This window comes from Rhinolophus hipposideros, assembly GCF_964194185.1.
Source record: "Rhinolophus hipposideros genome assembly, chromosome: 23".
Lineage (NCBI taxonomy): Eukaryota > Metazoa > Chordata > Mammalia > Chiroptera > Rhinolophidae > Rhinolophus > Rhinolophus hipposideros.
This window is the reverse complement of record NC_138069.1, coordinates 6248740-6262154: the sequence shown is the minus strand read 5'-3', so window position 1 is coordinate 6262154 and position 13415 is coordinate 6248740. Positions and strand designations below refer to the sequence as shown.

Below are 13415 nucleotides of genomic sequence, written 5' to 3'. Positions count from 1 at the left end.
TCACTCTGCCACTTCCAGATGAAGCTCATTATCGTCGCCTTATGGGATGCTGTGAGGCTTAGAGGTAATATACTTAAAGTGCTAGTACCAGTAAGGGGAGCTATTAGAGGTGAGCTTTTATTCACTCAACAGATGGTTACTGAGCACTTGTTATGTGCCAGGCCCTGATTTGGGTAGTGGGGCTACAGTAGGAACCAAGACCAATGCTGTTCCCCGATCCTTTGGGGCCCCCTCTGCCAGTAGGAGCAGATCCTAAAGAAATCCATAATAAGACGATATCAGGTGGTGCTAGGTACCCAGAGAGTGGGCTAGAGGGTGACAGGAGAGCCACTGTAGATTCATTGTGAGGGGGACGGTGGTCATTCTGTACCACTCGGGACGGGGCCCTGTAGGCAGAATGAATGGTTTGGTACCATGCAAAGACGTGGGCTGCAGTCCTGAGTGTACCACACTTAAAAGCTTACTGTGGGCCGGTCACTTATACTTTCTGAACTTCAGTTTCCTCATGTGTACAATGGGGGTGCTATTCCCCCCCTTGTAGAATTGCCATGAGGGTGAAATAGGATGCTAGAAGCAAAGCACCCAGTAAAGGAGAGAGCTGTCCTGCTCGTCACTCCCAGGCCCTGGGAGAGCTGTACTACCATTAGAACAAGCCACCTGCAGCACCATTGCAACCACCACAAACTAACCATGTACCTCTTTGTTCCCTCTCCAATTCCAGGTCACCAAAAACAATGGTATCACCCCTGGGCCAGATTCCAATGCAAGGACAACCTATTCAGAAAGACTCAACTACCTTGGAAGGCTAGAGGTGTTTGTGTCCGGCACCGCAGTTTGAACCAGCTATGAGCCAGCCTCCCGTGACTGTGACCGTGATATGGTCAGCCCTTGGCCCCCTCTTCCTCCTTTCTTACACAGGCCCGAGGCAGGAGTGGGCCACAGGCGGCCTCTGATCCGTCCCGGCAGATCCATTCCTGCTTCTCCCCTTTGGAATGGGCCCTGCCCTATAGGTCAGGACAAGGGAAGCAGGGACCTTGAGAGGACTTGGGGTCTCACAGGGTGAGAGTTAGAGGATGGCCTTTCCCCTTGCCTGGCCCTTGTGGGCCACATGTCATGAGGCTCCAGGCCTGTCTCCTCGTCAGGTCAGCTTTGGACCAGCCCCTGCGGCTGAAGAACTGAGTTCTTCCTGGGCTCGAGGCACCTCCAGTGAAATTAGCGCTTTCACGCCAGACCGTGGCCTAGGCTGGAAAGGGCAAATGGAAGTAGCTGCCGTATGGAAGCTTGGAGCTGTGACATTCCCCTCCCTCCACAAGTGCAGGCTTTCCTGAGCTTGGCACCACATGCTGGCCAGTCTTACAGGTTTCTGCCTACTATGAAGTCCCCTGGGGCGATGCCACAGTCCTGGCAGGCACTGCTGTCCCTCCTGCCCCTTCTCCGCAGTTCCTGACTGGTGCTCAGGACCTGCAGCAGCGGGGCCACACTAGAGCTGCAGGAAGCCTCAGTGCCCTGGGGGGCTGGGGGGGAGCCTTTCCCCTTCTTTGTCAGACGTTCTCTGGCCCAGGTCCTGTGGGAAGGTCCCCATGTGCAAGTTACCTTGATGGTTCTGGGCCCTTAAAGGGAAATTGCCTCTTGCCGGCCAACTCAGAGGCTCATTGCTACCCTTTGGCCCCAGCTAGCCTGCTCCTGCCCCTTGGGCAGCAGACCACCTGCCCAGGTTGCTGTGGTGCTAGCCCTCCCCCGTCACCCACCGGGAGATTCCTGGGTACCAGGGAGTGGGATGGGGCCCCCAGGGAAAGAAAGAGCTGGTGCAAGTCTACGCAGTGAGCAATCAGACGTTCCGCAGACCCCAAACCTAGACTTCTCCAACTCTGCCTGGGACTTCACTGGGAGTGATTTTTCCTTGTAGCTTTCAAGCAGGAGCTGTAGGGAGGGGCACCATCCGAGGCCTGCCCCCAGCTGCTCTCATGGCCGCCTCGCCTGTGAAATGCCTTTAGTATCGTAAGTGGGTGTGCAGCTGTGTGCTTATGCTCTGTCTTTGGTCACTGAAGCATCTAAATAAAGAATTTCTCCCATGAGCCAGACTACAACTTAACAGACCTGGGATTTGGGACCATATTGCCGTTGGATCCCCCTCACCGCACTCAGACTCCCGGGGTCCTAAGTACTGTGCTTAGGAGTTGGCACACAGAGCGACATCTAAATTGCTTGGCAACCCTGTGGAAGTCTAAACTCTACAGCCTCGTCCGCTCATCCAGCTCCCCGTGAGGGAGGGCCTTGTGGACGTTTAAATGGTAATCTGCTTTGTTTGAGAGGATTATTCTGGCTGCTATGGAGAGAAGGAAGTTCGGGGAGCAGGAAAGGAGATAGACCCGGAGGCTGTCTAATACTGCTCTCTGCAGGCTAACCCCTTCTGGGCAGAGACCTCACCTCATTCATCTCCACTTCCCTAATTACAGAGTGTGGTTCATGAACTGTTTGTTGAATGAATGGATGAACGAACGAATGTAGACGCATGAGGAGAGATGGCCTTTCCCGCCTCGCTCTTACACAGCAATGTCTGCTCATGGGACTCATCATAAGCCTGGTCATTCTGGGAAGAAACTTTTCCATGACCCAGAAATGAGCTGGGAAAGGAGTGAGTTTAATGGCTTCGCAAGTCTTTTGTCCAGCCTCTTTCAGCCAGCCAGATCTGAGGAAGGTGCCCAGGCGGCCGCAGCTCCTGTTCTTCACCCAGTAAGCTCTTCTCAGGCACCTGCCAGCCAGAAGAGACCCTCCACGGCCCCCAGGGCGGGTTCTTGGCTCTCAGCTTCCAAAGCGCAGACTGCCTCAGCAGTTTCCCCAGAGTCCTACCCCAGCCAGGACGTCAGAATTAGCCCTACCTACCAGGCGAGGAAGTGAGGGGCAGACAGGCGGGTGGGCAGTCGTACCATGCCATACCCTTGGCCTGCAGGACCTCTTAGTCTGGATTCAGGAGTGCTGGTCATCTGTGTGCCCAGCGCTGTTGGCACGGGGACACAGGGATGAACATGATTTCTTGGGGAGCTCACACACTGGTAAAGACCATGACGACGCTGGCCACATGGCATGGTGGGAATGCCCAGGATGGTATGGTATTGTGGGAATGCCCAGGAGGGTATGGTATTGTGGGAATGCCCAGGGTGGTATGGTATTGCGGGAATGCCCAGGATGGTATGGTATTGCGGGAATGCCCAGGATGGTATGGTATTGCGGGAATGCCCAGGATGGTATGGTATTGCGGGAATGCCCAGGATGGTATGGCATGGTGGGAATGCCCAGGATGGTATGGTATTGCGGGAATGCCCAGGATGGTATGGTATTGCGGGAATGCCCAGGATGGTATGGTATTGCGGGAATGCCCAGGATGGTATGGCATGGTGGGAATGCCCAGGATGGTATGGTATTGCGGGAATGCCCAGGATGGTATGGTATTGCGGGAATGCCCAGGATGGTATGGTATTGCGGGAATGCCCAGGATGGTATGGCATGGTGGGAATGCCCAGGATGGTATGGCATGGTGGGAATGCCCAGGATGGTATGGCATGGTGGGAATGCCCAGGATGGTATGGCATGGTGGGAATGCCCAGGATGGTATGGCATGGTGGGAATGCCCAGGATGGTATGGCATGGTGGGAATGCCCAGGATGGTATGGCATGGTGGGAATGCCCAGGATGGTATGGCATGGTGGGAATGCCCAGGATGGTATGGCATGGTGGGAATGCCCAGGATGGTATGGCATGGTGGGAATGCCCAGGATGGTATGGCATGGTGGGAATGCCCAGGATGCAGTGCTGACTCAGCAAGGGTATGAAGAACTGGCACCCGTGGGAAGCCAGCAGTTGATCTGCATAACAACCTTTTGAACTAGGGGATGATACTCCGTTTTACAGAAAAAGAACAAAGCTCGAAGAGATGTAGGGATTTGTTCAAGGTCTTGCCACTAGTAAGAAGCAGCAAAATGGGGAGTGGAATCCAGTTCTCTAGATTCCTAGTCCAGAACCCTTTCCACACAAGGACCAAAGTCCTTCCCACGTACCCCTGGGCCTGCCTCACCCGTCAGGCAGGACCCTGGTCTCAGAGTGAGCAGCACACGCAGGGAGAGCAGCAGCGCCCACTTGGTCCAGAGCTGGAGGCAGAGCGAGCGTTGGGATGTAATAAGGTCTCAGTGCAGAAAGAGCTGTGCACGGACCCATAGAGCAGCCATGAAGTGGGTATGGGACACTGGTCTGGGATTCACGATCCTTGGACGTTGGTCTAAGCCCTGCCACCAGCTTCATGTGACCTGAGGCCTTGATATTGCCTGTGAAATAGAAGTTGGAAGAAATCGGTTTCCAGCCAGAGTCCTGAAGAGGCAGTGATGATGGGCAGTTAGGGGTACTTCCCACAGAAGGTCAAGAAGAAAGCCCTTCCCTTCCTTCATGGCAGCTCCTTCCAGATGCGCTGCTCTCACCGCTGCCCAGACTTGGTGCTGGGCAGTCACTAGCATCAAATACAACTTCTCCCTCTGACCATCTGTCCACCTAACAGCCTCACCTACTCTGCCAGGCCCGCAGTACGGAGAGGCAGACACGTCCGTGTTCTGGTACTACCAGGTTCGCTGTCCCCCACGAGTGCTGCTTCATCTGTCCAGGATGAATGCAGAAGAAACCTTCCAGGCCCGGAAATGGATCAGGGCTATAGCGCAATGACCCAGGTGGCCACTAGGTGGAGAACGCTCCCTTTTTTGCTGACCAACCTCAGGACCTTGCTGTTTGATTTAATGCGGAAGAGAATAATGACTTTTCCTGAGTCCCAAAGGCCACCTGGCCCTTCCCTCAGGACATTTTCCTTCTGGAGGACACTTCTGTTGGAGGGCTTTAATTTAGCCACCTGCGTGGGAGCACACCTGATATCCGGCCTACTTAGCCTTTCTTTAGCTCTTTGTGTAGTAATACCTCAGCTCCATTCTTAGTCTCTGTGGTTCTGACAGACAGACCCCGCTCCCTGGTTCCCAGGGAACCTGTGACACAGGACTGGGAAATTAGAATCATAAGTCTGGAGCTCTCTTTGCCAACACATAAGGACAGTCTGCCTGAGAATTAAGCCAACACACAGGAAAAGAGAGCTGAGAGATGAGAAGAGACTAATTTCTGATAAGCACTTGGAACCAACCATGCCTGAAGGTAATGCTCTCAGAACTTTTCAGCTATGAGTCAATCAATTCCCGTTTTCCTTAAATCAGTTTAAGTTGGGTTCCTATCGCTTACAACCAGGAGTTCTGCCTAATACTTGCTCAGCTTCTCTTATCAACCTAGAGACTTCCATTCATCATGACCCCAAGGCTGGGTTGGCTGCCTTTCCATGCTCCCCAATGTCCTGTGCCCACTCTGGCATTGCCCATGATATACGGTGTTATGATCTGTGTCATTCCCTGTCTCCTCTTTTAGACTAGAAACTCTGAGGGCAGGGACTGGCTCTTATTCACGTCTAGGACTGTGATGGTTTCAATAACTGCTTGATGATGGAGTCAATTCATGGATAAATGAATAAAAGTGGGTATGGGCTGGTAGGGACCATTACTGGGACTTCTTGAAGGAGCTGAGTCTCTAGTGGTTATCAAGGTCAAAGGAACCAGGTTGCTGGGGTGGGAACAGTTAGTGCGGGGACCTAGAAGAGATGGACTTGTGGGGTATAGTCATCATTTCAATAATGGTCTCTCATGAATCTTGGCCTCCCTTCTGTGCCCTTTTGCAATGTGCCGGTGTTGTGCAAGCCCTCAGGATGGGGAATCCATTTCCCCACACCTTGAATCTGGGCTGGCCTCAAGACGTGCCTTAATCAGTGAGTGCAGTGGTGTGACATTGTGCAACTTCCAAGGCTACGACTTGGGATTCGCAGCTTCCACTCCTGCCTCTGTGAAAGGAAATCCAGGCTAACCATGTGGACATAAGAGCGTTCATGAAGACAAAGGCCAGCAGCCAGCTCTGTACTTGTGAAGACGGCCATCTTAGACCCTCGGCACAGTGCAGCCACCAGCATAAGTGACCTCAGGAGAGACCAGAACTGCCAAGCTGAGCCCAGCTGATCCACAGAATCATGAGGAATAATAAAGTGTTTGCTGACATAAGAGACATCTAAACCTGTAGAAAATATTTATAAGAGTTTGAGTCAAACTGATGACAATTGCTGGAGGAACAAAATATCAAATTCTCCAGAGAATGACAGTTTTACACTTTCTTTTATGCATTTAAGATAAGGAGGGAACTTAAGGAAGAATTACATGAAGGTGGGAGAAAGCAAGGTGGGGACTGGGTTATAGGACAGTTAACAAGATCATGTGCTCTCCTGAGGGTGGTTACACCTTCAAGGGGTATTACTTCTGGCATTTCAAAGTGCTGTTAACCTAGATGCACAAGGACGATGGACAGGGCTGGCTTAAAAACCTTTCACTAAAGAAGTTATAGTCCTGGGGTGGGACTACCCACCATGACCTATCCAGTTAGGAATTTATGATTTATTACAATACCCCTTTTTCATTCTCCACATGTGTTGGAGGATGAAAGTTTTGGGATGGTTTATTATGCAGTAAAGTCTCCTAGAATAAGCATACCCTGTTTTTGGCCTCCTGGTATCAATACCTTCCTTCCTATAATAGGATTTTCCTTGAGGAGCCCCACCCTCAGCTCATGTGATCTGAGTGTGGATGACCTCCACTCTCCTGGCTTCTGCTAGAATGACTGGGAAGGAATTGCTGAAGGGAGAGGTCTTGAATGCAGAGCTGTTGGGTAGCCTTCTCTGTCACCTCTTGGGGAGCTGGAGAATGCAGCAGAAGAGAGAATGAGTCTTGATCCAGCTGTTCCTGAAGCCTGATCCATCCCTGACCTTTAAAATTACATAAGCCAAAAAATTCACTCTTTTGCTTAAGCCTATTTGAGTTGGAATACCTGTTACACGCAACTGAATGAAAATGTTCCTTGAGGGTCAGGAAGCTTGACAGGAGCTGAGCAGTTTCCCAGAAGAGGGTTATCAGAGTAGCACAAAGGTCTCTAGAGAGTGTGGGAAAGGGAATTTCTTTTTCCTCGGCCCTTACTGTACCTCAGGGCCCTAGAATGAGACACCATCTTTGTCCTAGAGGACCTCCTGGGTACAAATGACTCACTGCAATTATGATAAAATGCTGCAAAGGAAAATGCCAGTGGCCAGAGCCCATAATAGGAGTGAGCCTAAGGGGGAAGGGGGGGCAGTGAAGGAAGCTGAGGAAGCACATGCAAACTGAGACTTGAAGGCTGAATAGCCTAGGAAACAGAGTGGGAGGGCAGGTATGGTCCAGGCAGAGGGAACAGCATGTGCCAAGGCCCTGAGCCAAAAAGTTGCTTTTCACCTTGAAGGAGGGACAGTAGGTCACTAGGTAAAGAGAAGGACTGGCAGGAACCAGATCTCTCAGGACATACCAAGATTTTCAGCAGAAAACAACAGAAACAAAATCCAGACAGTTTTTAAGTTCATGGAACTACCAAGAGCACTAAAAAAAAAAAAACTGGCTGGGGCCACAAACCCAGCATCACAGAATGAGTGCAAAAAGGACACCATTGTCTCCAACACTAAGCCCTGAGCACTGCTGCTTGTGCCACTCAACCAGCCAGCCTAGACCCTGGACAAGATCTCACTGCCCCACTCCCAGGGACTCAGCCTTGTTACACAGCCCCCACCAGGGAACAGTTCTCCTGGGCCCTCCAAGTCCCCGTGCAAGCGTCACTGGTTCCCTGGAATAGATGCCGTGAACTGGCAGAAACTAGGCCTCAGCTGGAAGAGAAACTGGGGGAGTAGGTAACACTTTCAGCTTCTATCATGAGAGGTGAACTCTGCCACATAAAGTGGGGGTATTGCCCAAACGTAGCAAAGCGTTCCAATGACAAACACCAGGGTAAGAGCTGGTTTTGCGTGGTTCTAAAAAATGTCCACTAATTTCTTTATATTTCTCTCTTCAAGGGAAAGTCAAGTTTAATCTCTTCCTGCCACCCCACTCCCCACCCCCATGTGGGCTATAATTAGTGTGGACAAAAAAGGGATTCTACAGGAAAGTAAGCTCACAGGGTGATTGATCATAAATTCCTAACTGGGCGGGTCTTGGTGGGTAGTCCCACCCCAGGCCTGTAACTTCTTTCCTAAAAAACCTGTCTTTGCCTTAAGCAGCCCTGCCCATTGTTTCTGTGCATGTAGGTTAACACATCTTTGAAATGCTTCCATTCAGACCCTTCCTTCTAATTCATGACCACCCTCAAGAGAGCACATAATCTTAACTACGTGTAATCCAGCCCCCACCTTGCTTTCTCCCAACTTCATGTAATTTTTCCCTTAAATTTCCTTCTCCATCTCTAATGCACAAAAGAAACTGCAAAACTATTATTCTCCAAAGTATTTTTCTCAGTCTCAGTTGAGATCTCAGTTGAGATCTTGCTTCCAGGAGTATCTATTTAGCTCAAATAAATTTTTATAAAAATTATAAGTTTTTATGTTCTTACATCAACATTAGTGACTCACTCTGACAATTAGAGTAAAGTGGAAATGATGGAGTGTGACTTTAGAGAGTAAAGAGAGTAAGCATAAAAGATATTGCAGTGTGAGTCTTTCTTGGGTTGTCTGCTGGGAGGGAAACCAGCTGACATGTCATGAGGCCCCTCAAGCAGCCTTATGGAGAGAAATGGAGGTCTCCTGCCAGCAACTAGCCAAATATTTGTTATTTTAAGTTTGGGGAATTTGTTTATTCGGTAGTAGATATCTAAATGCAATTCTTTATCCTAGAAGCAATGGGAAGCCATGAAAGGTTTTCAACAAATAGGGGCAATGACAGGATGAATTTGCTGACGTAAACAAATGAGTATTATGGCCTAGGAGCCAACAGGATAGTGGAGACACAAAAGAGGATTAACTTCTACTGCGGGGTGAGGGGTGTCATTTATTAGACTTTTATTTATGAAGAGTAAAAAAAGGGCCGGCCCGGTGGCTCAGGTGGTTAGAGCTCCATGCTCCTAACTCCGAAGGCTGCCCGTTTGATTCCCACATGGACCAGTGGGCTCTCAACCACAAGGCTGCCAGTTCGATTCCTCCACTCCTGCAAGGGATGGTGGGCAGCGCCCCCTGCAACTAGCAACGGCAACTGGACCTGGAGCTGAGCTGCGCCCTCCACAACTAAAATTGAAAGGACAACAACTTGACTTGGAGAAAAGTCTTGGAAGTACACACTGTTCCCCAATAAAGTCCTGTTCCCCTTCCCCAATAAAATCTTTTTTAAAAAAAGAGTAAAAAAAAGTTAAATTAGCTTTTAGAAAAACACTATTTGGCTCACATAAATGAAATGTTCAAAGAGGTAATTGGCTTCAGGCATGGCTAAATCCAGGCACCACCCCTTGGTCCTCCTGGTTCCTGCATTGCCTTCATTCATCGGCAGGCTTTCTCAAGCAGCTCCAGGCTTCCATATTCATATCTCAGCAGCGTCTGAGATGGGTAGTTTCCTATTAGTTCCAATAACCTCATTGGTCCTGCTTGGGTCATATGCTCATCCCTGACCCAATCACAATGGCCTGGGGGCGGGAGGTGGAATATTTTTATTAGTCCGGTCCAGGGACACAAACCCTCGGAGCCAGGGAAAGTGTTGGCTCCACCCAAACCGCTGTTTATGAAAAAAGGGGTGCTGTAATAAATCAAGTCCTAATTGGGAAGGTTGGTGGGTAGTCACACCCCAAGCCTATAGTGAAGTAACAAGACTGAGCTCCTGGCCAGGGGCAGCGAGATCTTTAGTGAGAGGTTTTTAAGTCCTGTCCATCGCCCTGGTACATCTAGGTTAACACATCTTAGAAATGCCGGAAGTAATACCCCTAGAAGGTGTAACCACCCTTAAGAAAGCACATTCTTGTTAACTATCCTGTAATCCAATCCCTGCCTTGCTTTCTCCCACCTCCATGTAACCCTCCGTACTTTCCCTCCTTAATTTCAAATGCATGAAAGAAGCTGCAAAACTTATTCTCGGGAGCATCTGAGATCTTGCTCCCCAGCATATGTTGCCGGTTTTGGCTCAAATAAACTCTTATAAAAAATCTTTTGCCTTAAGCAAGGCAAAGTTTTGGTCTTTCTACAGTTGGACTTTTCTTATATCAACAGTCCCCTCCATGGACTAGGAATAGGAGAAAACCATGACATCAAAGAAAATTCAGGAGCTGTTTTCAGAGAGAGAGAGAGAGAAAAGGTTTAGTTGTCCAGTCTGGGGTGGTCCGGAACGGTCTCAGAGAAGAAGGAATACCTGAGAGGAGTCCAGAAAGCTGAATGGCAGGCGTCTGGTGGGATGGGCAGAGGGAGAGGAGGAGGGGCAGGCAGAACCAAGGAAGGACAGTCTGTCCAAAGAGATAGTCAGAAGTTGCTGGGTGTAGCAACTCTTCGTGGCTTCTGCCTTCCTCCTGCCTGAGTACAAATGTGACGGCTGGAGCTAAAGCCACCATATTGCAACCACGAGGGGAAAATTTAGAGAACTGAAGAGCCACAACCCAGACTTCTGACCTACCTTCACCCACCTCCAGACTTGGGGCAAAGCGAGGGATGAATAAATCCCTGTTATGTGTAAGTCTTTGACGTTTAGGTTTTCTGTTATTTGTGCCAAAACAAAATCTTACGTGGTCCAGATGGGCATCAGACAAGATAAAGAAGGGTGAGGACCACTCTGGGGCTTGTTTCCTGATTCCCTTTAGACAACTAACCCTCTATCCCTCCAGCCCAGCCTCTGCCACTTCCCAGTTGTCTAGGTTCCCTCTCCCCTCCAAACAAATGTGTAGCCAAGACCCAGTTGGGTATGAGGCTTGTAGGCCCAAGTCTAGAGATAGCTGACTCTGGCAAACCATGAGAGCCCCCAGACACCCCTCTCCTATCTAGCAGGATCTATGTCCCAGCATCTGGTACCAGGGGACAAAGGAACTGGGGTGCTGATGAGACTTGGAGAAACAATAGGACTGGGCCAGAGAAAGCCTCAGATCTCTCCTAGCCCATTCCCTTCCATCTGGCTTGGCCCGAGGGGCCTCCCACAAGCTCCCCCAGGCTCCCTGCCTTCAGCACAATGCCCCGGGCAGCCTGCGGTTCATGGCTTTGTCGTCTTCAGATAGAAACTGGACATAGATGTGCCCGATGGATGGGGAATGAGGAGATGTGAAGTCTGGAGAAGGGGTGACCCTTACAGTCCCTCCCTCTTGGTCACAAGAGTATGTTTCCCATACCTTGGGACTCATAGTTGTTAACATTAATATTGGCCACTCTTTAGTGAACATGGGCTGTATGCACTAGGTTTTATATCAACACACTGAGTTCTCACAGAAGAGCTGTTATTCCCATTTTACAGAAAACGAAACTGAGGCTTAACATTAAGTGACTTATCCACAGGCACTAAGTTTCAGGATTCAAATCCACATCTGCCTGGCTTTAACAGCCAATCTTTCACCACTGCTCGGTTACTGTCCACGTCACCTTCGTTTCAATGAGTCAAGCCAGACTTCCCTGGAGCCTGTGGGAGAAGCCAGGGTAGAAAAGGCCTGGAAAAATGGTAAAGTAAGAACAATGGTGAGTTCTGAGTAGCAACTGTATGCTATTACCCTGTGTACTTTTCTGTATTTTAAAACTTTCTCAAAATAAAAATTGTTTTAGAAGAAAGAAAGAAGACAAGAAATCCCAGGGCTGGGTCAGAGGATGGGCCAGGCCTGGTCTGGAGCGAAGCCTGGGCAGGGGTTCTCAGCGGCCCTTCGGCACAAGAGCCCCAGTGTTCCCTGGGCCCGGCTGCCATCCAAGAGCAACATGGTTGGCACCACGCTCCCAGGCAGGTGGGGGTGGGGCCTGGCCCAACCTGGCACTCCAGGAGCCCAGAATCTCCAACCCCTGACAAAGGCCTTCATAGCTGCCCCATCAGTACTGGCCAAATGGGCAGTGAGAAAAACGCCTGGACCCAGCCCACCCTCCACACTCACTCTCAGGTGGGTCTCCACCCTCCCGGCCACGTTTAAGGATGGGAGCAGAAAGTGTGTTCGTGTGTTAGCAAGACAATCTCAGCTCCGTGGGGTCACCCTGTACTCTCCCTCATGGTCCCGAATGATTAGGGTTCAAGGCTCAGTTCTGTTGTTCGCTTGCTATGTGACTTCAGAGAAGTCATTCCATCTGCTTGAGCTTCCGTTTCCTCACCTGCAAAATGGAACTAAGGAACCCTACCCCCATTTGACATGGGGGAAAGGTCAAAAGATATAATGTATGCATGATACCTAGCCTGGCATGTTCCTGGCAGCTACCGAGAGCTCAGCCAAGGCCAGGACGTCTCTACTTCCTGTTTGGGAGAAATCCATTTCCATCTCTTAACTTGTGCATTTCCTCCAACACCTTTGAGGAAAAGGAAGCAGGAGTATGCCCATTTTCTGGATGGCGAAACTGAGGCAGAGGTGAGCTAAAGGCAGGATCTTAGGATGGCAGGCTCCTGAACCCTGGCTAGGGTGTGTGTGTTTGAACGTCTTTGGGAGAGACTACAAATGTGAACTGGTGATAGATGGTTAACAAGAAGGAGACTCTGAGGGAGAGACAGGCTTGGATGTGGACCCTCAGTAGGTCTCCTTCTGTGCTCAGTTTACTTATGTATCTCTCCCCACTACAATGTCAGCAGCTCCTAAAAGGGTAGAGGCTGGGTCTGATGACTGCTTTTCCCCGGGGACACTTGGCGAATGAATGAGTGAATGAATGAACGACCTTGTGAGAAGAGTGTCAGACACTGCAAAGGGTCAGTGTGAGAGGTTGTGAGTGTGGGAGGGGGGCCGGGAAAGCGATGTGTGGGTGTACTGGGTAAGGTTGCCCATCTAAGGGATTTGACCATCTCAGGAGGCAGGCAGCTTTTGCCTTTGCCTCAGGTAAACTGGAAAGTTCCTGGAAGTTGAATGAAAGCTGTGTGGGGTCCAGCGCCTGCTGGCAGCCACCGGGCCCCCAACAACCACATTCACTACGAGAGCCAGAAGAGGACCAGAGGTGGGGGCTGCGTCTCTCCAAGTTTCCGGGAGTCTGGTGAGACCCCTTCTGGGAAGGAGGCTACCATTTGCTGGCACACCAGTGCCAGGTGTCTCAAGCTTCCTGGGTGCTCCAGCAAGGAGGGACCCAGGAGGCGGGGAACAAGGACAAGCTGTTTTTGAAAGATAGCAGCTGATTCTTTTCTGATTTATCTTTGGTAAGAGACCACTCTTTTGTTTGAGGAGGAAAAGAAAGATAAAAGAAACAAATTACTTTAACGAGCCTTTTAGTTATGCAAAGGAAAAGCTTCCGTAGGGGTGGAGAGACTAGACTCCTTGGCATAACAATAGGAAAGGACACTGCTTCCCCTTGGCCAAGGGCTCCACCGGTCATGGGCTAACTG

The 13415-nt window shown here is 50.2% G+C and overlaps 1 protein-coding gene across 5 annotated transcripts in view; it reads left to right on the top strand.

Moving 5' to 3' along the window:
* ZNF346 (zinc finger protein 346) overlaps positions 1-3907 on the top strand; it is a 28473-nt gene extending 24566 nt beyond the window's left edge. For 3 of the 5 annotated variants that reach the window (XM_081035870.1, XM_081035872.1, XM_081035874.1), the window contains one exon: positions 722-3907. In XM_081035870.1, the coding sequence (XP_080891996.1) occupies positions 722-809 (88 nt within the window). In that variant the 3' untranslated portion in view covers positions 810-3907. The remainder of the gene's footprint in view (positions 1-721) is intronic. The other 2 variants (XM_081035871.1, XM_081035873.1) reach the window with 2 other exon arrangements.
* The last annotated feature ends 9508 nt before the right edge of the window (positions 3908-13415 follow it).